The 26,386-nt window shown below is 44.9% G+C and overlaps 2 protein-coding genes across 3 annotated transcripts in view; one reads left to right on the forward strand and one right to left on the reverse strand.

Annotated features, from left to right (window-relative positions):
- The first annotated feature begins 1,186 nt into the window (after nt 1–1,186).
- Nucleotides 1,187–26,386, forward strand: part of Men (NADP-dependent malic enzyme) — a 145,017-nt gene continuing 119,817 nt past the window's right edge. The window contains exons 1-2 of one of the 2 annotated variants that reach the window (XM_077632671.1): nt 1,187–1,218; nt 3,242–3,374. In XM_077632671.1, the coding sequence (XP_077488797.1) occupies nt 3,325–3,374 (50 nt within the window). In that variant the 5' untranslated portion in view covers nt 1,187–1,218; nt 3,242–3,324. Of the gene's footprint in view, nt 1,219–3,192; nt 3,375–26,386 lie in introns of those variants that run through there. The other variant, XM_077632672.1, reaches the window with a different exon arrangement.
- Nucleotides 12,399–25,142, reverse strand: LOC144099406 (smad nuclear-interacting protein 1). The gene is made up of 5 exons (XM_077632675.1): nt 24,977–25,142; nt 23,419–23,585; nt 21,940–22,042; nt 18,366–18,562; nt 12,399–14,436 (listed from the first exon to the last, which is right to left on the reverse strand). The coding sequence occupies exons 1-5, from the start codon at nt 25,070–25,072 to the stop codon at nt 14,094–14,096; spliced, it is 906 nt and encodes a 301-aa protein (XP_077488801.1). The 5' UTR covers nt 25,073–25,142; the 3' UTR covers nt 12,399–14,093.

The following is a 26,386-nucleotide window of genomic DNA, read 5'->3' on the forward strand; positions in this document are numbered from 1 at the left end:
TATTCTGTGCACTGAATGTTTCTCTCACTCAGCCCGACTTCGAGCTAATTTAGCTTCCGTGAGGATTATTTATTCCTAGTTCTGTGTAGTCGTCTGCTTTGGTATTTCACCTGTTTCACGCTGTGGCACTCACAACAAATTAATTACTTCAGCTTGGGCCGCCCTCAGAAACTACTGCTTACCCTGGCCGCTGCATCAACCTATACCAGCCCTTTCTTGGCGTCACTCTGCTAGGCAGCCTCCCATGCAGAGCAGTAAAGTCACGTGACACGCGGGCCGCCGAGTGACGTGTACTGGTGGGTGGTCCACTGTGCGCTCCACATACTCGCGATTTTCGAATGACGTCCGCGCGTGATGGTCAGAATTTACGGGGCCACACCAATGAGTACAATGGCGCTTTCGAAATTCGAAAACTCACATGGCTGTAAATAACGGCCACCTATAAACTTCTAATTACCGCCAAGCACCTAGCTGTAATAGTTCAAAAATTAACCACGAAAACTTAGCTAACTAACTTGCTACTTAAGGTGATTCGCCTGTTTGCTGATTTCCGCCACAGCTGATATTAGTATGCCGCAAAAGCCGTCCGAATAATTTAAAAAGCCTATTTACAAAATTTATTGGCGGGCTTCCAATGGCGGAGATCTCGAACCCGACGTACGGCGCGTTGAGAGAAAGCTCTGGAAGCACTGGAAAGGGGGGGGGCAATACTGATCGCACTCTAAAAATAATTGGTGCAGATCCCAGCCCGAAATTATTTCTCTTTGCTTTTCCGACCCCTGCCCACAGAAATAAATGTAGATCACAGAGCGATACCCCCATCTTCAACGAATATTTTACATATCTGACTAGATATTTCTCTCATGCACATTTACAGCAACCGCCACTCTCGCAGTTTCTCCCGCGCATCCTAGCCTCTACATCCACATGCAATGGTCGAAACTAAAAAAAAAAGTAATTTCGTGACAGCACTGTAGCACGTGCTGATAAGCGGGAACTATTGATTAGCAGTGTCTGGACAGGACCGGATCACGCAGGGGAGCGTTTCATGGAAAGCGAGGCAGATAAGCCGCGTCCCTGTCTGACTGCGAAAGTGCAAACAGCTTGCCTTATCATCTATCACGTGGCTTATCAGATGAACAAAAAAGTAAAAACAAATGAACAGATGGTATCTGCACACCTGGTGTTCACAGGGCACTTTACAGGCTCCGTATTCCAGTGAGTACGTTTTCTCGAAGCAATTTGAGTGGAATTATCGGACGCTATACCTGAAAATATATTTGACACGGGTGACTGTACCACCTGTTAGATTAGGCACCGGCTAGTAAAACCTGCTAAAAACGTATCTGAGTTTCGCAAGATTGCACATGGATGAGTAGTGCGACGTCTGACTTGATTACCACGGAGTGTTTAGCCCAGTAGCGTTGCAGTGATTCGCAGGTTGTACAGAACATTACAATGCCATTGCATGCTACTGTGAACGTTAGAATAAACTCTTGTGTTTGTGACAACGTTGCGGTAACGTCAAAATGTAAGAACAATAAAATAAGCTTTCAGCGCCCCTATTTTTCTTTGCTGTTCCGAATTTTCTTCAAGCACAACTCAGAATACATATATACTGCAGATATGAACATATATATCAAACTGAAACCTAAGGTAAATGTTTAAACGTTCATATGTAAGCCTTAAGAAAGCGTTCAACATGCAACTAAAATTAACGCGAGACGTGTAACACTGCAACAATATTTATACAAAAATTGGAATGGCAGGTTAGCGGAAATGTTAAGGAAGAATTACTGTATGTTCTTCTTGGCTTGTATGTCTTTTAAACTGGCGGAAACAAAGGTTTTCTGGTTTCGCAGTTGAGCAGACAAGAGGGGAGGGGGGAGGAGTATGTTATGACATACATTTGAGCAAAGCCATGAGACATCGAAACCAAGGAAAGCATTGGGGAATGCGTTTTTTTTTTCGTATTTTTGGTGTTAATCAATGTGAAATTAGTAGTGTAATCATTTTTATCTAGCAAATAATATCTTCATACTGGTCAATTTCCCATTGATCCGAACCACAAATTAAAACAAAAACAGATTTCCTTGTGCTTTCATTGCGTTAGGAGACTGCGGCTTCCTGCTTTAACAATGTGATTTATTTGTTGTCACAGATTAGAAGTACAATTCATAGAGGTGGGGCAGGCATCACTCTTGTTTAAGATAAAAAATCTAAAAAGAAAAACAAAGCGTCCGCCTAATTTTTCGGACCACCCATTGGCGCAATCACAGGCGTTCGGTTACAGATACCAAAGTTTGCGGGATCGAATCCCGGCAGTGGCGGCCGCATTTGGATGAAAGTGAAATGAAAAAGACGCCCGCCTGCTGTGCGATGTTAGTGCACCTCAAAGAACCCCAGATGGTCCACAATAATCCGAAGCCCTCCATTACGCCGTCTTTTATAGCCCCAACGTGTGGCTAATTCGGGACTAAACCCCACATAGTATAACGGTTCTGTTTTCATGACACTCACAAAAACTTTGTTTTAACAGTTATATATTACATTTAGAAAACAGTAGAAAGGATGAAGAGGACATTGTATTGCTGTTTGACTGGATCAAATAACATTATCACAACGTTTTCGTGATGCATGTCTCCTTCGGAATGATGAAGCAATCCGATACCACGTTAGCATTGATTTATTCCTCAGTTACTCACTGCGTGTGCCCGCCTGCTTGCGTGCTGCATGCTCCACTCGATATATTCACATTAAATACAATAGCAAGGAAAGCCAGCAGGCATCCCAAAGAGATCAAAACACGCTTAGAGGCTGCTTTACCCCTTTGCATTATTGCTTTGCGAGAAAGCACCCTTACAGTACTGAAAAGAACTGAAAGACCCACTGAAACAACCACGCAACCAAATGCACGCAGTTTACGCCATACAGTTCAAACAAGGCGCAATTTTCTAACTAGTGCGCTAGCCCTCAGTGATTAAGCAGCTGTTTTGGATCGCGCATCTGGACAAACTCGCAACAATCAGCGGGGAGGTGGATGCGCTGAAGCTCGAAGTTGCTTAAAGCCCTCCATAGTCTATTGAGGGGCTTTAGAAGTTGCTGGTTTCGTGCCGCCACCTGGCTTTCACTTTTAGAACGAGCGTACTCCCTCCGCACCCTCCTCGTTCGCCCTCTTTTTTGGTGTTGCTTTTTTGCATTCGTTTTCCCCGGTGCGTGCTTTATTCCTGGCCCGAAACAGACGGCTGAGGTCGAAACCGGTGCGTTCTGAAGCTGCTCCTGCGTTCAACTCGTTCCTCGAAGATCCCCACAGCCTGCGGAAAGATGTTGCTCGTGCGGTGTCTCCGAAGCGGCGCCTTCGGTGCGATGATAAGGTGCGTAGCCGCATGAATCGTAACCCTCTTCCTCTTCTTTTTTTTTTCTTCTCCTTCCCCAGCAAAAGTGCGGCCTCGCCAGCTTACCAGCGGCAGCAACGACGATTCATGAGCAGCGTGATCGCACCTATATAGGAGAGCCGCGACGGCGACCGCGTGCGCTGCGGGCACACGCTTCTAACGGGACCAAACCCAGCGCAGCGAAGCATCCTGCGAAGGGGCGAGCGGGCGATACGAGTCCCTTCCAATCGCGAGCGACTGTCGGGAATGAATGGAGAGCGTTTTTTCTCGCCGCGACTGGTTTCGCGGGTCTAATTATCTCCGCCTTTGGGATAACGGCGCTTGTCTTCGGCGCGGAGGCGAAAGGGCACGCGGGGAAAAGGAGCCGAGGAAGGGTGGACGGCGACGGAATCGGTTGGTTGGAAATAGGTTTGCCGGTTGTCGGCCTTGGTTACCCTTTCGTGCGTGTCGGCGATGCGTCGCCGCTGCACGTACGCCGCCGCCGTGGGTGGTTAATTGGGAGCGATTTTATGTGGTTACGTGTGCGCGACGTGATAGCTAATAAATGTGAACTTGTGCGGCTATGTCAGGCTTCGAGACGGGAGTGCAAGCAGCTGGAGTGTCCGACGGTAACAAGCGAAACCACGGCTAATCCACTTCCGTGCGGCTGCCTTTTGTCGGTTGTGAAAGCAAGTTGTGAAATATCGAACTATGAAGGGAGAGGGGCGAGGAAAGACGGTTGCTGCTGTACTGCTTCCCGGTCTGTGGCACTCCCCGAGTCAGTCTGTTGCGTCATTTATATTGCCTTCACATATCCGAATCATCAGCCTACTAAACGATCTTCTCTGTAATGGGGATGAAGAGAACAGCCTCTCATAACGTGGCGTGCCGTGTGGCAGCTGTGCGCGCTGTATAGTGCCGATTGACAAGTGCCCGGTGTACCTTTTATTACTTTCGACTCCGAGATTTAACAATCTCTGCATTGGCAACAGTCATTTCTATCCATCCAGCTGCCATATGCCACCTACGCCATACTTTTGGCTATCCTTATTTATGTCAGGAAATTTGATTCTAAAAGAGCAGATCATAACAGGTACATGCACATTGGATCGTGCTGACCCTGCATGTCCTAGCCTAGCTTTTGATGTAGTGTGTTAAAAGCAAAGTCTTTGAAAGCAAGCTATGAACTGCATCAATCTCAGTGTAATATGGATGGTGCTTAAGCCACTTTACACTTTTGCTGCTATCAATTCAGGTCCTTGCTCTACAAAAATCAGAGAGCAGCAAGCAAGTGAAGGCTTAGAATTGAATGTATGCTTGATTTCTCTTGTCATATGCTTCTGGTCAAGCTGTAAGTGTATGCAAGAGCATTTGACCATATCCACAGCACATCTGACACCAAGCACTGGCCAGGCAAAGCATTTAACATGCACTGCTTAGCTTGAAGCTTACCAGATGCCATAATAAAATCCTGCATTGGCTGTCTGCATTCCAGCAGTGAAGTTGCTCCGTCATCTGTGTCTTTACTTTGCAATGCACCCATATAATGTGGGAGGCCAAATAATTGATTTAGCATGAGGACATAGGACTGAACCAATAATCTTGTAGAGCATCACATATGCGCTATCTATACACACACCCGTTCTGTCACTCAAACAATCCTGTGTAGGCAAGAGTCACATCTTTATCGAGGAGTACAAATATTCGTGAGCCTTTAAAGCAGCTGAAACCTACTCTGCAGTCTGTCGGGAATTCGTGTAGAGAATTGCAGTAGCAAAAGGAAAACAGGGAATGCAAAGAAATAAGAAATGCCATGCAGAAAATTAAGTGGAAGTTATGAAATTTGGGCAGTGGGAGTGAAAGACTTTAAACATTCCATGTATTTTGTGGTGCTTGAGTATTTGTGTCTAGGCCACACTAAAGGACTCTCTCATGTAAATAACTAGATCTTAAACTCTGATGCAGTAAAATTGATTTCAAGGCAAGCAGGGCACACAAGTGGAACAAGAAAAATGCACAACATCCTCCAGGTGCATCCAAGCTTTTTAGATGTGTTACTTAGAAGCAATTAGCTTTCTCTTTGCATGAATATCTAACTGCTGCAGCAGCATTTCGTCTCATTGCCATAACCAACATTTCTCGTTTTCACAAGGTACCTTGGAAGAAGGAGTTTATATGTCAAACATAATCCTGCTATTCTGGCTGCATGCATTTGAGTGGCAGTTCAGTCCATACAAAGGCCTGCTGAAAGGATGGCCAACAACATGAAGAAAGGGAAATGGGCTGTTTAAAGTGACAGTGAAGACAAATTTATGTTGGCTTGTATTGGTAATAATTGTGTCGAAACAACAAAGATGCTACTTTCATTTAAAACAGAGCTTTCATAAGCTAGAAAGGATAGCTCAAAAATGCAATACATGTATCATCATCACTGGCTAATGTCACAAGTATACTGCAGTGCACCCACACAGTTTTCAGAGCACGGATTCCCGAGCCCAGGCTACACAACCATTCACTTTAATATACTGACCACGGAATCACTTCCGGTGTAGATGTAACAAGTTTCAATCGAGTTGCAAGAATGTGTTGAAATGCAATTTTCCTGGTAATAAATGCACCTTTAGCTGCTGGCAAGCCTCAACATGCTCATAATGAGCCATAGAATAGATTTTTATGAAGAACAAAATCTTTACGGGACAGCGTTAAGCGTTCCGTTCAGTGGAAAACCTGGTGTCGGCGTGAGCAGAAAAATCCTCAGAGAAGCAACCTAGGTGGCAGGTGGGCCACCTAGGTCACGTGCCCTTGTGATGTCGTCACAACCTGCCCAGGCAGCAGGTAAATTAATGACTGGTCACGAGAGGTTGCTAGCAAACTACAACCTGGGTCTCGCAAGCCCGACCAGTGGCGCTTCGCATAACCGCTGCACCACTGCGCTAAGAGTGGTATGAGGACTCCTACAGACCTATGAATGTAGAGAATGACCAATGCCACATATATGGACATTAGCCCATTTAACGCTATCGTGTCGTGCCCCCAAGGCAGGGCCTCAGTATTCATTTTTCTCAGCCCTTTAATGTTTCCTCTGCAAAATTCCTCCCAAAGCTTGACTTGTGTTTGAGGCACAGTCACCCCAAATTCTCTCGTGGTAGGCAGCAGAATTACTGGGTTGTGGATTTGGAAAATTTAGTATGCCAGCAGCGGATACGACACCAAGCCAGCACATATGCTCATATGGCTATAATAATAAATACTGTTCAATGGGTGACACACGCACGAAGAGAAGTCCACTTGTCAGCATATTTATTTATTTATTTATTTAACAATACTGTTAACCCTCAAGCGAGGGTCCTTACAGGGAGGGTATGAAAACTTCGTAGAAAATAGAATTATTCACAATCACTAAATACATCAGCAGAAGACAGTACATTCGTTCAAGCATTAAATAGCACTTTCAAGCAGATGGTCATCCAGAGATCGCTCAAATTCATGCAGATCATTCTGTTCTACAACACTCATTGGCAAGTCATTCCACATTTCAATTACATTGGGGAAGAAGGAATTTCTGAAAGCTTCACTATGGGCGTAGTACGGCTGAATTATCCGACTATGATTTGTTCTAGAACTCCGTTTGCCTGGCACTTGTATGTATGTTTCCTTTTGAATGTTTACCTGTCCTTGGAGCATCTGGAATAGTAGCTTTAGGCGATTTTTTTCTCTACGTATTTCTAATGAATCCAGGTTACAGGAAGAAAGCATATCTGTAACTGAGTCTGTCCTTCGATATCGGTAGCAAATAAAGCGTACTGCGTACCTCTGGACTCTCTCTAATTGTTTCTTTAAATGATTCTGTTTAGGACTCCATACTACTGACGCATACTCAAGGATTGGCCTCACAAAAGCTTTATATGCAATTAGTCTTACATCTCGTGTAGCATTCTTCAATTTTTTTCTCAAAAAACATAACCTCTGGTGTACTTTAGAGCACACCTCTTCTATATGTGTGCCCCAATTTAAATTTTGTGTTATTGTCATTCCTAGATACTTAAACTGAGTTACGTTTACCAAACACTTGTCACCAATGAAATATGGGAACGAAAGAACAGATTTCTTCATTGTAATGTGCATGTATGTTGATTTCGAATAATTTATTTCCATGTTCCATTTTTTGCACCATTCGCTTAATGCCTGTAAAGAGTTGTTAATTCTAAGCTGGTCTTCCGTGTTTCTAACTGTGGAATAAATTAAACAGTCATCTGCGAATAGCTTCAGTCATACATTTAGTTCCATGACAGCAGAGATATCATTAATATACACCAAAAATAACAACGGTCCCAGAACAGAACCTTGTGGAACTCCTGAAAGAACTGCTAGTGAGGCGGACACATGACCATCCATTTTGACCACCTGGTTACGATTTCCTAAGTACGCTTTAATCCATTTTACAATATTCATATTAATTCCAGCTCTTTCCAGTTTAAAAACTAATTTATTGTGTGGCACCTTATCAAAAGCTTTGGCAAAATCTACAGCGATTATGTCAATTTGCTGCTTCGCATCAATCGTCATTGCCAAATCGTGAATTGTCTCTACAAGTTGTGTAGCGGTGGAAAGGCCTGCTCGGAATCCGTGTTGGTGAGGGTAAAGTAAACAGCTTGTTTCTAGGTAATGAAAGATATGCTTCGCTATAATATGTTCCATAAGTTTACAAGAAATCGATGTAAGAGATATTGGGCGGTAGTTATTTACAAGAGTTCGGTTGCCTCCTTTAAACACCGGAATTACTAGTGCATTGCGCCAATCTTGTGGTACACAATGGGTGTGCAAGGATTTTTGAAAAATAAGTTTAAGGTATCGTGAGGCCCACTCGGCATATCTTCGGAGTAACTGGGTTGGTATGTTGTCTGGTCCATTGGCGTTTTTAACATCCAAATTGAGGAGCTGCTGAAATATGCCCTCCTGCGAAATTATGACGTCATTCATTCGGCTAGGCAACAAGCGTTCTGAACTAAGGTCTATGTCATCTTTGGTTGCGGTGAATACAGACTGGAAAAAGTGATTAAAATGATCTACTATATGCTCCTTTTTTATCAGTACCTGATTTTCGTGCTTAATCTCCCGTATTCTCTCCTTCCTATCACTAAAGTATCGCCAGAACTTTTGCGGTGACGTTTTGAGGAAGCGGCTAAGCGTTTCATCGAAAAACTTTTTTTTAGCTTCTTTCAGCACCTGCTTCAGCTCAGCACGAAGTCGCAAAACATGAATACATTTATTTTTCTTTTTACGTAGTCTTTTTATTTTACGTTTCATATGAATTATGTCCCTGGTGATCCAGGGGCTTCGGTGCTTCTTCTTTTTAACACGAGTTGGGATATACCTGTCAACGCAGTGTTGTATAATTTTCTTAAATTGCTGCCACAACCCTTCTGCTGTTTTGGAATCATAGTCAATTTCAAAATCATCAAAGGCAGATTCCAGGTAGTCAAGAATGAAGGTGTCGTCCGCACGCTCATAATCCTTAACGCGCACAGGGATGTAAGGCTTTGAACACTCGCTGATTCTAAGCGGTAAGGGAACAATAATCATCTTGTGGTCAGAGACACCATCTTCAACGCTAACGGTGTGTTCTTTTATAATATTTGACAGGAACACCAAGTCCAACAATGACTGCTAATCGGGCGTTATTCTTGTATCCTCTTGCACAATTTGTTTTAGGTTATACGCGAACATAATTTCTAATAGTTTCTCTCCGTTAGACGAATCAGGACCAACAGAACATAGGCGTTGCCAATTTATGTGTGGTAGGTTAAAATCACCAGTCATTATTAGTCTCGTGTTCTTTTTCACATTCGCACATAAAAAAGTGTTTACTTCATCAAAGAACTCGGGTGAAGCAGAGGGCACGCGGTACACAGCTCCAATCATGTAAGCAACGTTGTAAAACTTTATCTTGCACCAAACTGTTTCAGCAACATTACAATCCATCACTACTGCAGATAGAGTTTTTTTACTATGATACAAACGCCCCCACCACGTGTGTCCCGGTCTTTTCTAAACATTATATAGTCCGGAGGAACAATGCAGTTAGAAGAAATATTGTTATTCAACCAGGTTTCTGTTATTATTACAACATGCGGACTTTGTGAAAGCAGCAGGTATTCTAACTCTGTAGTCTTATTTACAATGCTACGCGCATTCAGACTTAAAAGGCGTAGCTATATCTGCGATGACGTGTCCGACGTCGCACTCTTGATTGAGGAATCAAGGTCATCTGGGCTGCCTGGCTCATCTGACTGGTGCTGTTTGAAATTATCAGCCTTATCTCCGCGGCCTGTCATCGCTTGATGCAGATTTTCAGATTCACTAGCAGTGCACACCAAACTGGGACACAACACACAAATGACACGGAGCGGCACCTCTATGCAGCTTGTGTGTCATATTCATGTTTGTTTTGCACCGCACACTCCATATTGCCATTGGACAAGTAGCTTGAACCTAACTTCTGAACCAGGAAATTTTCACCTTTCTCGCAAGGTTATAAGGCAGGAAATGAGGTTAACCGAAAAGAAAAGGTGGCGAGATGCTGGTATGCATCACAAGAACAACTAGGTGCACTGGAAGGAGTGGATGCGGGATGAGGAAGTATGTAAATGAGCTAGTCGTGATCACCGCCACCCTGTGAAAACATGGTGCAGAGGTCTAGGCATGCCATTCGGACCAAATTCTTAGTTCCGTCACTTGCTCGGGCAACGAATTTTCTGTGCATGTTCATGCATGTAACAGTGCAACATTTTCAGAGCTGTTAAAATACTGTTACAATAGCATGGATGCCAAATTTCTGTTGCATGTTTTCTTTTGTAGTGATACACAAGACATTGCTATACATGGATCACAATGTGGAATTCATCTATGACTGCTTATTAAATTACAATTGAATTTCTCCTCTCACCTGTTGCATTTTAGATTTACCACATTAAGGCCAGCCTACCTCACGAGCTGGAACACGAGTGAAAAAGAAGGCAGTTTTTCTCATGCTTCCTGTGACCCTTGACTTACACTGACCTCTGATATCATAGCCATCGCTTGGCTGTTGAAACCAAAACAGAAACAGGTGAAGGAGAAATCAGATTATAAATTATTTAGAGGTCATAGGCAAAGACTGAGCATGAAAGCAATTTTGCCCGATAGAAGAACACTGCCAATATCCTAGATTCGTGTGATAAAGCCTCCATCAGCTTTGATTACATTTGGTTCCACTAAGCTTGGAGAGTGTATTTTAAACTGTTTTCAATGCACAAACAATTGTCCCCACTTTGAGAAATGTAGTGGCCACAACGATCTTTCAAGGCACATTCCAGATGCAAGCTCTGGACAAAAGCCAGCAAGTAAGCAATGCTGCTTTTGTGTCTGACAAAGACTGAAGAAAAGCCTCAGGCCTGCAAAGACAATAGCCAATTCATTCTAGTGTCAAGCCTAAACGCTCCTGCATTGTTTCCTTTGTTTTATGTGGTTTCATCAGCTGCACTGCATCACCCTTCCGGACTTGGAGCACTTAAAAATGGGCATTCCAAGTTTTAAAGATTAAAGAAGGGTTATTAGTTGTTATAACTTCCCTTGTCATTATACTGAGCAGTTTGCTCAAGGTCATGAGCAGCACAGTCAACTTCTCATCTCATGATAACAAATGGTCTCCTTTTCCACCCTACTGTTCAATTCCTGACAAGCGATCACATTTTTCCACAGCAAATAATCCACAGCACACTGTCATGAAAACAGGGTAAGTTCAGCTCATCCATTATAGACACTAAAGTGTTCCTTGCTTTTTGGGCTGATTTCAGGCACTATAACACACACAGGTGCATCACAGCCTCAAATCTAGTGAATGACGTAGGTTAGCCACGTTTCTTGTGGCAATAAGGGTTTGCTAAGTGCTCAACAAGTTCTAGGCAACAAGACATACTAAAGGTGAACACCAACCTTTTTCTTTTCAAACACTGCTTCCAATTGCTGTATGATTTACCATCCATCCAAAGTAAGGCTGCATGGACACGAGAACTCAAACTGTGCAACACAGCTGAACAAGCGCTCATGACATAATGAAGCACGACTTTTGTATGCTTGCTGTCTCAGTTGCACTTACATGACAGATATAAGAATGCACATTTAGCAATGCTGCTTGCACAGTTTTACTGCACAAAGCTATGTTTTTATGGTGAAGAAATACTGCAGGTGTTAATCAATATTCCACAAAGGGTATTCTTCAATGTAGCACGTCATACATCTCGCCTTAGCATGAGTTAAGTCAGTTGTGCCACATTATGTTAGTGCTGGTACGGTACAGTGCAGTATGGTATGATGTGTATGGTACGTGGGATTACGACAGACAGCGTAGCAAAGGGCACCGAATTAATTTCAGCCAGACTGGGTTCCTCATTGTGCACTCATATCTCACAGCACCGATGGCGTAGAGGTAGAACATCCGCCTCGCGTGCAAGAGGACCGGGGTTCAAATTCTGGTGCCGCGCAATTCTCCACCGGGTTAAAAAAAAACAAAATCCGCGTGTAGATGGAATTGCATAACCAGGCCTGGAGTGCGGCCTGATCTCGGTGACCAGAACCGACAACGCACTCTCTCACCAGAGCAGGATTTGGCCACCCTGGTGTAGTACTTGGCCACAACCTTCTATGATCAAACCAATTAACCCTCGGCCCTCAGTCCCCAGCGGCTGCAGAGCAACTGACCACGGCGGCGGTCAGACCTCTGACGCAGCGGAGGGTGCTACGAGTCTCTGGCTCCGGACACGCCGCCATTGGAATCTGAACCTGGCAACGTTTAACGCTAGAACATTAGCTAGTGAGGCTAGCCTAGCAGTGCTGTTTAAGTTTGCAGGCAAAGGGTGGATGCAGCTGGCAAAGGATAGGGCTAATTGGAGAGACATGGGAGAGGCCTTTGCCCTGCAGTGGGTGTAGTAAGGCTGATGATGATCTCACAGCACACACACAGCACAACTTACCTCCAATGAAATGTGGCCGCCATGACCAGGATTCTATTCTGCAACTATCGGAGCAGCAATCAAACACGTGCAGCCACTGTGAACGGTGTTTGTTTCCAAATGTGGAACCAGAGAGTAACAATCCTTAAATGCCTCCTTTTGCTTTTTTTTATCTCTTTTTCTCTTTCAACCAACAAAGCAACGAACTTGACGACGAATGAAGTTTTCCTATCTATAGTGAAAAACACGTACACATTTCAGCTGCATGCCTCGCAGGAGAATTCCTTTTACACTCACGCAGCGTGCATGCCAAAAAAGTAATGACTCATATTTTGTATAGCACACAGATTTATGTACTAATAATAGTTAAGTTTATGAAACATATTTTACATTCTTCCACAACACACAACATTTAAGTACAATATATCTGTGGTGACAACGCTTGTCTCTTGGCTTTCACGTCTCACAAGCAGTGTTTGTCACATAAAGGTTGACCCAAACAAACACTTTGCTGAGGGAACTGTGCACCCAAAAAATTATGCACTCAGTTTGAACTGAAAAAAAGTGTCTTCCAGCACTGCATGGACAACACATATGGTATGGTTTCCAAGAAGCAACAAATGATTACATTCCTCAACAATAAATGGACTCGTGTTTGGGCAACATGCGACAGCGAAACATGATGATGACAGCACATTTCATGAGCAACACACGCCTTGAGAATGAGTGGTGGTGGGCCTGCTAATGTTCAATGTACGCTAGAGATGCCACCTGCCAACCTGCCCGTCACTTCACCGCTGCCAAGTTCTGGGCGGTTAGCCATACCCTGCTGGCATGAATCACCAAAGCAAGAGGAGGCAGATTAAACGAAAAAATGCTATCGCATCAGACAATGATTGCAACCTGCAGTTGGCTGCGCTTCCCAAAACACCCATGTTCCTTGCCAAGTGCCACTTATCTCAGCAGTGACCCAGACGAAGAGGCAGTGCACACTCCTGGCAGCGTGATGACGGTGCATTACAACATGTGGCGGAAATTCCGACAAAGCAGTCACTGTCACCGAGCCCTGCGGACAAATGCATTGAAGTATGTGATGTTCATCAACAGGAGTAACGACATGCAGTGCCGGAAGCGTGGGAAATACTGCCTTGCATGATAGTACAAGGACGCACGTCACAGCAACCGTCTTACTGTTCCTCTTATAAAATGTAAAGCCACATCACCAAATGCTCGCAGGACTCGTGCTACACGGCACGGTTTCACATGAGTGTGTAGGTGATGGATGACGATGGTCCAGGTATCAGCTCTGCCCACATGGCTATGCTCTTGCTTACTGACCACTGATGAGAAAACAGAAATAAGCCAAGCATGGCAATGGCATACAAAGAGCTAGGGAATACCAGGGTTTCACTGCTGTAGAGCTGACAGAAGTTTATACATACAGTATTCCCTATAAAAGTTGCCCATGGTCACACACAGTTTTCTTCTGCAAGGCTCAATACAGCCAGACTGTGCCTGCCATGTGACTCAATAACTCACCATGTTCCAAGAAATAGAAAATTCACACTGGGTGCATATGCTGGCTTTCGGCGTGTCCTCTACAACATGGCATCTTTTCATCACAAAGGGGGGGGGGGGGAACTTTGCCCTGTTTTTCGCCACAATGTGCCAGCCAGTCCACCACCTTGTTCAAAGATTCCGCGTCTTCCGCAGCACAGATATTGTTCCTCTACGCAGCGGTGGTCAATGGTGCCTCCTCCCCATCAGTGGGACCCGTGACGTCGTCGTCCAGGTGCTCGCCTTGAGACTCCTCGTGGAGGACAACATACTCGCGCGTGCTGAACCCGAACTTGAGTACGTCCCGTTCCAACAGTTCGACGTAGCGGCGCGGCTCGATGCGCTTGTTGTTCACAAAGGTGCCATTGGCCGACTCGAGGTCGATGACGTAGGGTCGCACCCGGCGCCCGGTCGTGCCGTCGTCGCGGGTGTATGCCACCAGCCGGAACTGAAGCACCGCGTGCTGCTTGGAGCAGGACGGGTGGTCGATCGGGATGTCGGCAATTAGGCGTGACCTGTCAATGAGAAACAGAAGCTGGCACACCAATGCACACACCGCAAAATACGGCAACTGAAAAATTTGCTTGCACTCCCTCTCAACATATCTTTTTCCTAAGATTGATCGAATGGACACTTCCCTTCTACGTAAATGAAGAAAACTACTGCACTGATTGATCATCCTCAATTACAAATGATGCGCTTTCTTGGCATCTCGTCCCCTCTGCTTTTTCTCTATGCCATGTGTTAATGAGTATGAAGAAGCAAGAACTTCAGCATTGCTTCTTTAGTCGCTTTCCACGCTTCCCATGTGCTTCATATATATTTTGTTTGTGTGTGGCACAGCTTTAATCTGTATTTCCCCTGTCCCTGAAGTGAGCACAAGTTCTGCATGCATTGCTCACACATTACTTTACCTTCCAACTCTATTATGATCATTCTTCTGGCACAACATGATGTGCAGCGCACTACTGCGGTGGTATGCTATGGCATGGTAGTTTAATGTCCTGAAGAGACACAGTGGCTAGGAGGAACACCATAGTAGAGGGCTCCGAATTAATTTAGACCACCTGGGGTTTTTTAACATGTGCCGACATTGCACAGCACATGGATGCCATTTGCATTTTGCACCATCAAAATATGGCCACCGCCGCCAGCAGCTGGGCACCAATGCCACTGAGCCGCTGCAGCAGGCAGAGCATTACATACTGAGATCCAGGGCAGACCGGGTGCATAGCACTGACTTCTCACATACAGTAGGCGACCAATTTTTTGAACTCCAATTATTCGGACTTGCACAATATTTCGCACTTCGCTGAGGAACCGTCGCGCACCTCACAGAACATGTACATTTTCACAACAAACATTTCGGACCTTATGGAGTCTAAAACTGATTTTTTTCGGACTAAAATAGATATCAACAATACTGTTGAGATCGTTTTTCAACCGAAAGTTTGTTGTTATTTCGGCCTAATATAGACGCGAGTGGGCACTACGACCAACCCATTCCCCGCTGCCGTGAAACCTTTGATTTAAACGGAATCGGCGAGCTGCGGGTGCTGACGGAATGCATCGAACGGACTGGCACGGACATGCTTGACTATTTGTTCTCCATCATTGCCATTTGAGATAACGGGATGCACTCCGTCACCATTGAGATGGCCTACAAAAAACGTGCAATCACAATGAAAACAGTACAACGGGACAGCAGGACATCTGCGGCTTGAAAGACACCACCCGCAGTGCGAGGCAGCAAACACGGTAGAGGTGGTGAGGGGAAGTGCATTCGGAGGCGCTTGTTTTCGCTCGCATCTTCCCATCGGCTACCTCTTGTTCTTTGCGAACGTCGCGGCTCCATACAAACTGACTGCTCTTGCAGTCCTTGCTTCGCGCAGCGAGTGCATGCTCGCAGCATGACTTGCGACCGCGACGCACCGCCTAGTATCGTGACATGAGAGGGTGCAGAGATGACGAAATAACGACCATGGCTCAGATAGAGTCTAATATCATCGCTTGTAGGCGGAACATGGGGAGCAGCGATTTTCGCGGTTTTGAAAAGCGTTTTGTCGCAGAAAAGCCTTTTTCCTTTTTAGTTCACGGATTTTTCAGACTGTTCGATTATTCGAACCACTTTCCGGGTCCCACCGACTACAAAAAATTGGCCAGGGACACTAGCTTCTTGCCTCCCCCTGTAGAAGGCTAGAAATGGAGACCACTAAGGAAGCCACCCGATCAATGTGCGAGAGAAACTGCCTTGGAGAGGGCATGGCTGGGAGGAGCACACTGAAATTGCTTGTTTGCAATGGCTGTAATTTCACTATTAATGGCTCCTTACACAAAAATGTTTGCAGTAGCGCCTTTCGTGGGCAATGGTTTTGCAATTCGCAAATTTTTTGGCCAGACATGGGTTCAGAGACCCTCAAAACACTGTTGAAATTCAAAACAATCCAAACGAGGCACCTTGGGCTTCAGCACTTGGTCACAGGTTTTGCGTGTTTATGACAGCGTTTGTGCTTTTCGCTAATTAAGGTTTTCAGGACAACCTCTTGTGCAATTAGAGAAGAAATAATGGAGCAACACCGAAAAATGAACATGAAGCTCCATGTTTTTGCTTATAACTACAGTTTTTCTCTCTTATTACTAGAACACAATGCCAGGCTTTACAGAACATTCTGCTCTTAATTCTAAGAACAAAAGCTCACATGACAGTTATCACTGTGTAACGGAGGATTCAGCGACAGATGATAAGTGTTTATAATCACGATATAATGAGCAGAGAATATGACAGCGACTTCATGTCTGTGTAGTTATAGAGCCCTCTTTTTAGTTTTCCATACACACTCGTTCTTCGACTGGCGCTTCTCTCCAGTCTGCCTGCTCTAGACGTGCTGCCACTGACGCTCTCGTCGGAGGTGCGTTTCTTAGCAGCCGCCGCCGCAGATGGACCATGCCACCTTCCCCCACTCTCCCTATACTCTCCCATCTTCTTCCATAGTAGCTACTCTTCGTATGGTCCCCATCACGGACATCCTCCAGTTACTCATTCCTTAACTCCCTGTACGCTCTTCCTTCCATAGTAATCCTCCTCCTTCTCTCCCACTGGCTTCCTTGTCAAGTACCCTTCGGCTACACCTACGCTCTTGCCATACCCTCCTCATTCCATGGTAATCATCCTCCAGTTGGCAATCCCTCCACTCTCATGATACCCTCCTCCTTCCATGGTAATCATCGTCCTAGTGGTTACCATGGCTACCACCCACTGGTTACGACGACTACTACTACTACTACTACTACTACTACTACTACTACTACACTGACATGAAAGTCAGGAATGGGTGCTTAACAGCTGTCGCTGTAAAACCAATTTATGAGGCTGCAGCACACTGCTGATTCCTGTAGCAAGTACAGCGTGCCTGCGCTGTCTGTCACAAGTTCCTCAAACGCTGTTTGAGCGAAATGTTGCACACTGCCAGGTATCAGTCCTCACAGAGATCAAAGCCAGAATCAGGTTCCTGCTTGCTGGTGCTCCACACTGATGACACCACCCAGCAGCCCTTTCCTAATGTACTAGTTATTGGCATGACGGCATTGCACGCAGAGTATTCATGTGGGCCTTGCACCTCAAGTCTTAAACTGCACAGTGATGTTTCTCGCTTCTTCAACTAGGTCACACCTGACAACCCAGTAAGGCACCTCGTGCTGTCATTGAGGAACATGCAAGACCTGCCACAGAGACATATAGAAGAAAAAAAAAACTACCATTCTCTCTGGTGCTACGCTGCGCACTGCACCCTGATCCTCGCCCTGTGACGAAGAAGATTCTCGGTTAGTGGCCACACCGAACTTCAGCCCTGAAGGCCTGCCTGGCACTGCTCCGTTTCTTGAGGGCGTCATGCTGTACACATTCGGCTACAACTTTGCCACACACAGCATCGCTACGTAATTGCTATTGGCGATTTTCATAACCTAGAGGGGGCGCATCAACTGATCCAAAATGGCAACATTACAGAGGACTGCTCCTCGAGTCAGCCGAGGTTGAACCACACTTGTTTTAAAATTTCATGATAAACATGTGCTTGTTTGTCAGTAGTGGGAACATCGTGTGAGCCAGACAGTCTGTCTTCTCAAGGGTGGAAGAGAAATAAATGAGAGAAAAGGAAAAAATTGCTCTCTGAAATTTGAAAACAGCCAGCAAGCAGCCGACGCGCACTTTGGAGAGAACCTGAAAATCCTTGACCTTGACACCAACGACGAACACTCTTGCACGATAAGCAAATGACAAAACCAAAAGGTCAGGTAGGCAAGGTCAGCGATTGTCAATCTGTCATGCTGCTGTGCAGAAAACAAGCTAGAAATCAGTTACCGAATCACATTTCATGCTCATTTTACATTCTATCACATAGTAGTCCAAAGAGTACACAGGAGTGCAAGAAATGCACTGTCTCACCTGCCAAGCAGGTAGGCGCTCTGGCGGTGCAGTGGTATGAAGGGCAGGCTGACGTCACCCTTGAACGGGTAGAGCCGCCACCGACGCTTGGGCTTGCGGGCCTCGGCCGGCTCGTTGTACTTGATGACCACACCATTGTACACGTTGGTGTCTTCAGCCAGCTTACCCGACAGGCCAAAGTCGGGTTTCACGGCCACCTGCGTGCATGCAAGGCAAAAAGTTGCTTCACTCACTTTTCACGCAGACATGGCCGTTCAAAAAGGGCCATGTAAGCAGTTTTTGCAAGGGACAAATGAAGCCACTGGGTTGTTAGGCAATGCGATCTCTTAACGACTGATCCAAATATGAAGCACGGCAGGGAATGTTCAACCCAACTCAAAACGTAGCTTGACCAGTGTTCATGGGAATCTCCCGAGGTGCAGCAGATTTTAATAAAGGGAATAATTAGAGATTAGCATCCCCCCAGGTGCATCTATACAACTACAAAGAAGGTGACACAGCTATCCCAGAAGCTCTGCAGTTGAAGAAAAATATGTACTCGTCTGGGGAGAGAACCCAACACCACCGTCTGTCTGAAGCGGTCGCTAAGGTGCATCGAATACTGCCACGTGTAAGTCAACTTTGAAAAAGAGTCGAATCCCAACTCGCAGCTCTCGCTGACTAAAAAAAATTGACTACAAATATAAGCTGACATGTTAGTTGCAAACCGGACTACCGACAGTCCTATAATTTCGTCCCGAGCGGCACGCACTCCGAAGGTTAATAGAAGTTTTCGCTTGCGCTGCCTTCCACTCATAAAAAAAAAAGCGACCACCAGCCTGAGCAAGCCAGGTAAATGGAACACAATTCAAATTTTCGTAACGGAACCGATTTGCACATGAGTTAAGTATATATATATATATATATATATATATATATATATATATATATATATATATATATATATATATATATATATATATATATATATATATATATATATATATATTTTAACACATGGAGCTCAATGTACCCTGCTGGAAACGGGCACTGGCATGAGGCGCGTACTACGCGTAGCTTGGCTGAAATCACCTTAGACACCGGAATAGGTCATCTCTGCGTTTAGGTCATTTCCTTAAGGTCAGATGGTCATTTTTGGAAGAATTACTGCCTTATTTCAAACCTACTCTGGCTTGCGGATTCTCCTGAACGTTTGGCAAACACCGTTCTCATTTCAAGTTGTTGATCAATTCACCACTGAGGCAGGGGTCCTGGGTTCGATCGCTGGACCAGGGCAAATTTTTCTTCACTTGTGAAGTTTCTATTAAAACTGTGCAGCTTTCCTTTGTTGCCATATGGTGGCACTTTGGTGGATACTAATTAGTAATCATTCCCTTATTTAAAAACTTCGTGCATCTATTCCTGTACCTTTGCACAACTATTATGTACCATGACCCTTCAAATGACAACTTAACCTCTGTGAGCCAAATGGTGTTATACAAAATGGATGATATCGAGAAAGGCTAAGGTGACTTCCACAAACTGACGGAAAAGATCAGCACCAAAAACCCTGTTTAATTGGATCAGAGACAGATGGGCAAGCAAACCTTTACCTTCCTTCATGAAATCCTGCATCACGCTATACTTACAACACTTGCCCTAAGGCCGTAATGCACATTTTTCTGTGTGTACTCTATGCAGATCAAGCTCCTCTTCCCTTTGCCCCGTTTTAAATCCTGCATCATGCTATACTTACAGCACTGCTCATGCTTTGGATAAATGTTGGACCTCCAATGCACTGGACAGTGCAGAGGAGAGGTAACCTCAAAAAGAATGTCAAGAAAGAACCATCCAACAACTGTTCTCTCGAACCTGATGATGATCAATAAAGAATAGCACTGAACGTTCTTTTAAAGGACTTACCTAAGGGCTGCCTGACAACAGATTTTCCTTTTCCTGCAGCCCAAAAGCTGTGAGTAGTACACATTTTTCTGAGACCATTGTACGCAGATCATTCTTTTCTACTGTTTTGAACACATGCACCACACTACACTAATGGCACTCGAAACAGGAAGTTCATGAGGCATGAGATGACTAGAAGAGATGACGCTTGTAACATGAGAACACATAAGGTAAGATTTTCTTGTGGCACTAAGGGTAGGTAAGTCGTTGCCTCATTCAAAAGAAACCAACAGTCACTGAAGCCAAGCAAAGTGCAGAAGGATGTTAATTTATTTTCTTTATGGTAGAGTTGGCTACGGGAGGAAGTTAACTGGGTAGGCATTTTAAAAACACTGTATTTTTACAGAAACCAGAAAAGACAATGTCCCAATAAGGGAGATCCAAACCCACAACCTCCACACATGATGTGCAGTGTTTACCTACTCAGCTATACTGACTGCCTGTTCTCCTAATACTGAATGTGTGTTTTGTCTGTAGCCTAATCTTGACAGCGCTCACCATCGTCATAGTCCACCATAGCGATGGACATGGCAACCTTGTTACACTGCAAGCACCTCATGGAACACGGTCAAACAGGGAAAGTGGCAGCTGCGTGAGAATTCAGTTTGTCATTGTGATGTGGTGAAAACATAAAATGCCAGAAAATTGCGGAAACTATCAATAGCATTTGTTTTTATTTGATAATAAGATAAAGCTGTCCCCTTTGCTAACCACGACAGTTCGAAATCACCAATAAAAAAAAAAAACAGTGAACACTGCCTGTCACAGCATGAGCAGCGGCACTGCAATCAGGGCATTGTAATCAGACACAACTCAAGAGGGCAGCGGCAAATGCTCCTTAAAGGAGGCCCTCTAGCCAATGGGGTTGACCAGTTCTCGTGACGCGGTTAATCACCTAGCGTGAAATCACACGGGACTGGCAGGTGCCTCTGCGAAAAGGGATTAACCACGGACGGCCTCCTTAGAGCGGTATTTGCTACTGCCATCTTGAGTTGTATCTGACTATAGTATCTCACATATACAACAAGCAGTCACTTCTTACTCTGAAACTTGTGGGCCAACAACCAGACGAAATGCTGAGGTACGAAGACCTTCCAAAACAAGAGCTACGCTGCCACATCTACACCTGCAAAGCTACAACTACTAATGATGAATTCCGATCGCAGGCCCGGAGCGGTCTGCACGCTCTGTGACAGAGCGCCTGAATCCGGCGCAGAGCGCGCGACCTGAAATTGCGATTGGAGTACACTTGCTTTGGCCAGAGCATGTAGGGCGCCGCTGAAAAAGAACGTCACGCAAACTTCCGGTCGGATCCGCCGATTTCGGCGGAGCAGTCCCGATTGCTCCACGGAGCAATCTCGGCTCGGCAACCGCTCCCTGTCTACGATTGGAAGACGCGATCCGTGGCTCAGATCTGCGTTTGGAATACAGTTGCTCCGAAAAGAGCAGGAAACGATGCTCCAGAAGCGCTCCAACTCTGCGATTGGAAGTCACCATAAGCCGTGCAGCAAGTGCATCTCCTACTGGCCACCAAACAGGCGACGTCTAGCTGACGCTGCCACAAAAGCGTGGTGTTTCTGCAAGGCAGCTCTGCCACAAGCGAAAAGAGGCTGAGAAGTCACAAGACACCTGCCTTTTCCTCTGGCTCCTCCTTGGGCTCCTCCTTGCCCCACTGGTGCCCTGTGCCGTCACCAGAGTGCCGCCGCCGTCGCCGGTCCCTGTACGGTGGGCTGCCTCTGTAATGCACCAAAAGTGACTGCTTCAAGTTCCCAGTAACAGACAATGCAGCACGTGATTTGACAAGATTGACTGTGGCTTTGCATGAGCAGTTTTTGAGGCACCCCTAAGAATGACACTATGAGAGTCCTCGCAGCATCCTTTCTAACCGTACCCCTTTCTTTCTTTTTCTGTGCCTTCCAGAGCAGCACTTGAACACACACTACTCAGCCAGTCATGGCACTGTGTAGTACCTGTCTTTTTTTCTCGGCTACTTCCTCTTGCATAACCTCCGTTCTTTCTGCATACAATGTGACCAGCTAACGGTGTCGTTTTGGTACAGACTGTTTCACATGCAAGTGAAAACGCTCCCAATTTCTGCAACCGCAGCGCAAAAACCTGTTTAGAGCAGTCATGGCAGCTTGAGCAGCCAGAGCGACAAGGTTTCAACAAGTTGGAAATTTTTCCCGGCGACGCACCATTCTTGCTTGTAAAGCAGCCGCTTGCTTGTAAAACAGCCTTAATCCAGCAAAAACCATACAAGATGTTACAGAACCTGCAAAGCATGCTGATAGAATGAAATAAAGGGAGGGCCTACACGAGCATTCCAGGACTCCACGGAAGAGAGAATTTAAGAACGAGAATGTCGCACCTCTACCTCAAAACTTACAGCCCTTTAAAACCAAAACGTGGCATTACAGCATGGATACACAACTGGCGGCTCCGAAGCATGCAACATGCAACTCGCAAGCTTATTAGAAGAGGATTGTCAGCACTACCATACAGAATTTTTGACCTCACAGTACAACCTGTAGCAGGGATTTCGAAGATAGCGCTGTAGCCTTTTTCTTTTTCATAAGCATGTTTCACAATGTCCTCAATAAAGGCATGGAATCTGTGACTTTTGATGTCTAGCGATCTTCACCTATGCTAGAAATTCCTTTATTCTTTCAATCATGCAAATTTCCAAGCAATGCAGAAGTCTGTGTTTTTTGTTATCTGACACAGCATTTGGTAGCAGCACTTGCAAAGTCGTTCATATGCAAAGAAGCTGTGCTGCATCAAAATGTAACATCCGGCTATCGAGATATGACAATGAATAATCGTACTACTGCATCTCAACAACAGTAACAAATTATTGCCTTCCTGTACACAAACGGGACAATGTCTTTCAGCAAACACGGCATCAGAATATCAGGTGCTCCTCATCTAGCATTCAAAATCTTGGAGCACCCTTTGTAACCTTGCCCCTTTCTTTTTCTGTGTCTTCCAGAGCAGCACTTGAACACTCACACTACTCAGCCAGTCATGCGACTGTTTCACATTCGGATTTTATAAGCTGCAATTAAAACGCTAGTGCACCCTCCGCGACGCGCGACTCAGCTGCTTGCCTCACCTATCTCGTCGGTCGCCGTCATGGCTGCGGGGAGCACGGTGGCGGCCATTGTCGTCGTCGTGCCTCCGCCGCTTCGTGTCGTCTCTGCTCGTGCTCCTCCGGCGTCGTCCGTGCCTGTCTTGGTGCCTTTCCATATCCTCCCGGTGACTGCCACTTTTTCTCTCAACCTGTTTGACCACAGTAGGGAGAGGCAGGATTAGCCTTGAGATACTGAAGGATGCAAGAACTGCACTAGTAATTACAGAAAAGCACACAGAGGCAGTGGGTGCAAGTACGAAAAAGGCAGATATGTCAAAGCAAAAGATCAACAGCCACCTGGCATCTTGAATGTACTGAAAACGATGGGGACAGGCATTCACAGTGTAAACGTAGCTAAAGCAAAACAGCACTGGACACAAGGTTGAACAGGTCCCCACATATCAAAAGCCAGGAGTGGTTTTTGAGTGAGGGCTGCGAAATTCCACCTTTACAGTACTGTATTCGCTACTACTTCACCAACAGTCGACTCTGATACGTATACATTACCCATGCATAAAAGCAGACAGTCAGCATTTCATGAGCATAGCATGTTTGGCATGCTATGTGAAACTCAGAAAAAATTACAGCAGCTACAGTACTTTGATTCAGCTTACTAACGTTCTTTTCACCGCTTACAGATTAGGGACGTGCATGCACGCAGACAGACGAAGAATCACATGAATAGGCATCAATGCTATTCGTTCGTAAGCACAAAGGCGCGGCGTTTCGTCTGCGCATCTCCGTGATGTGCACATCGGACCTACATGTCTGCTGTCGCGCAGTCACGCAGCACGGACTATGCTGTAAAATTTTCTGGCTAATATGACCTCGAACACAGCGATGCATGATCATAGCGCAGATTAGTGCAGGACACGAGAAGAAACGAAGCAACGTTGCGCACAAAGGCAATGGAATCAGACGTGAACAGGCATTCAAATGGTTCTCGTGCTGCGGTCGTATTGTGGCCGCACAATGTGTCAAAATTGTCGAAAGTACCACAAACCAAAGCTGGCAATCCAACTGCACATCGTAGCCCTCTCGCGGGCCCAATGTGATTTGCAACGCGACACATTCGCTTTCAGACGTGCGCGCTGAGTGAAATACGCCTGCCCAGACAATACAATGTCAGACAAACGGCGCAACCGTTCGCATACTCGGCTTGATTTGAGCACGGCCCCGAAATGCTAAAGAGCTCGCAAATGAAAGTCCAGCTCGGCAGAAACGAGCGCAGTATGAAGTCACAAGCAAACCAGCAAGCTAACACGACCGCTAGATTGAATGACAACTGTGTTTCTTCGTAGCTGGCAGCATCGCGAGTTAAATCGACCTTGTTGAAACGTGCAACATCAGCGCTAAGTAGGACAGACAGTCACGCGAGATGTGTCATGTGCCCACACGGAGTTAGGTGTCGTGCAGTTACTGAAACGTGCTGTACCACATTAGCTTTGCGTTTTTGCAACGCTAGCAAGTGGACCCAAAGTAGTCGCAGCGGTGTGCTAGCGTGCCCGATTGCTTCTTGGGTAACCGCTACGTCTCTTACCTTTATCTGCTTTGACTTGTGCTCCGGGCTAACCGATCGGGAACTCCTCCTGCTTCTCGAGTCCACTTTTCGATGCTTTTCCTTCGGTTCACTCATTGTGCTGCACTTCTTCCAACGATGATCACGACATCACGAATGTCCTAACGACGGCCATATTGGAAGTTGCGCTGTAGCGATGCAAGCGCCGCGCATTGGTGGAAAGTGCAGAAGCGAAACCGAAACTGCCTTTGGACGATGCTAGTATGATTCTGTTTTCAATTCTGCTGTTTAGTACCAGTTCTTTTGATTAATTTTGTTTGCGTCTCGTCAGTCTCGTCTCCTTTACCCAATTCATCAAACAGTTTTTTCGAATTTGTACGTTGTCCGATCGTTGTTCCAGGATAATAGATCTCCGAAACAAAACGTGCTCTCAATTTGTTTCTGTTGAACTGAGGCGACCAAGAACAATATGATGATTTCTTTTCATTCCTATAGCCCCTCGAACTTCATCAGCTCGTACTGGGCTTCTTTTTGTTTCCTTGTACAAGTAATTGAATAAAAGTAATTCACTGCATGCTTTTAGGCTGAGTGAAAATCTTCCGATTGCCTATTATACAATATTGTGCGTTTTTATCGTGAATACTTACAAAAGTTTTCCCGCCTCAACCGCTGCCTCATTTGCGATGAAACTGCACACAGAGCTTGCGTATTATGGTAACTTTTGTATCGTAGCAAGTTTGGCAACGGTACTTACTTAGTTGAGCCGTGCATGATGCGAAAACGTAATCGCATACGTTGATGAGATTGGTGAACCAAAACCCGCAGACGTTTTTTCAGATAGATAGATAGATAGATAGATAGATAGATAGATAGATAGATAGATAGATAGATAGATAGATAGATAGATAGATAGATAGATAGATAGATAGATAGATAGATAGATAGATAGATAGATAGATAGATAGATAGATAGATAGATAGATAGATAGATAGATAGATAGATAGATAGATAGATAGATAGATAGATAGATAGATAGATAGATAGATAGATAGATAGATAGATAGATAGATAGATAGATAGATAGATAGATAGATAGATAGATAGATAGATAGATAGATAGATAGATAGATAGATAGATAGATAGATAGATAGATAGATAGATAGATAGATAGATAGATAGATAGATAGATAGATAGATAGATAGATAGATAGATAGATAGATAGATAGATAGATAGATAGATAGATAGATAGATAGATAGATAGATAGATAGATAGATAGATAGATAGATAGATAGATAGATAGATAGATAGATAGATAGATAGATAGATAGATAGATAGATAGATAGATAGATAGATAGATAGATAGATAGATAGATAGATAGATAGATAGATAGATAGATAGATAGATAGATAGATAGATAGATAGAT

The sequence above is a fragment of the Amblyomma americanum genome, chromosome 7 (genome assembly GCF_052857255.1).
Source record: "Amblyomma americanum isolate KBUSLIRL-KWMA chromosome 7, ASM5285725v1, whole genome shotgun sequence".
NCBI classification, from domain to species: domain Eukaryota; kingdom Metazoa; phylum Arthropoda; class Arachnida; order Ixodida; family Ixodidae; genus Amblyomma; species Amblyomma americanum.

What these genes read in the sequence shown, in the direction of transcription:
- LOC144099406 (XM_077632675.1), bottom strand. Translation starts at nt 25,072, where the DNA reads ATGAGTGAACCGAAGGAAAAGCATCGAAAAGTGGACTCGAGAAGCAGG. An exon ending in ACAAGTCAAAGCAGATAAAG is followed by an intron (nt 23,586 to 24,976) that starts GTAAGAGACGTA and finishes GTGGTCAAACAG; the next exon opens with GTTGAGAGAAAAAGTGGCAG. An exon ending in AGGAGGAGCCAGAGGAAAAG is followed by an intron (nt 18,563 to 21,939) that starts GCAGGTGTCTTG and finishes GCATGCACGCAG; the next exon opens with GTGGCCGTGAAACCCGACTT.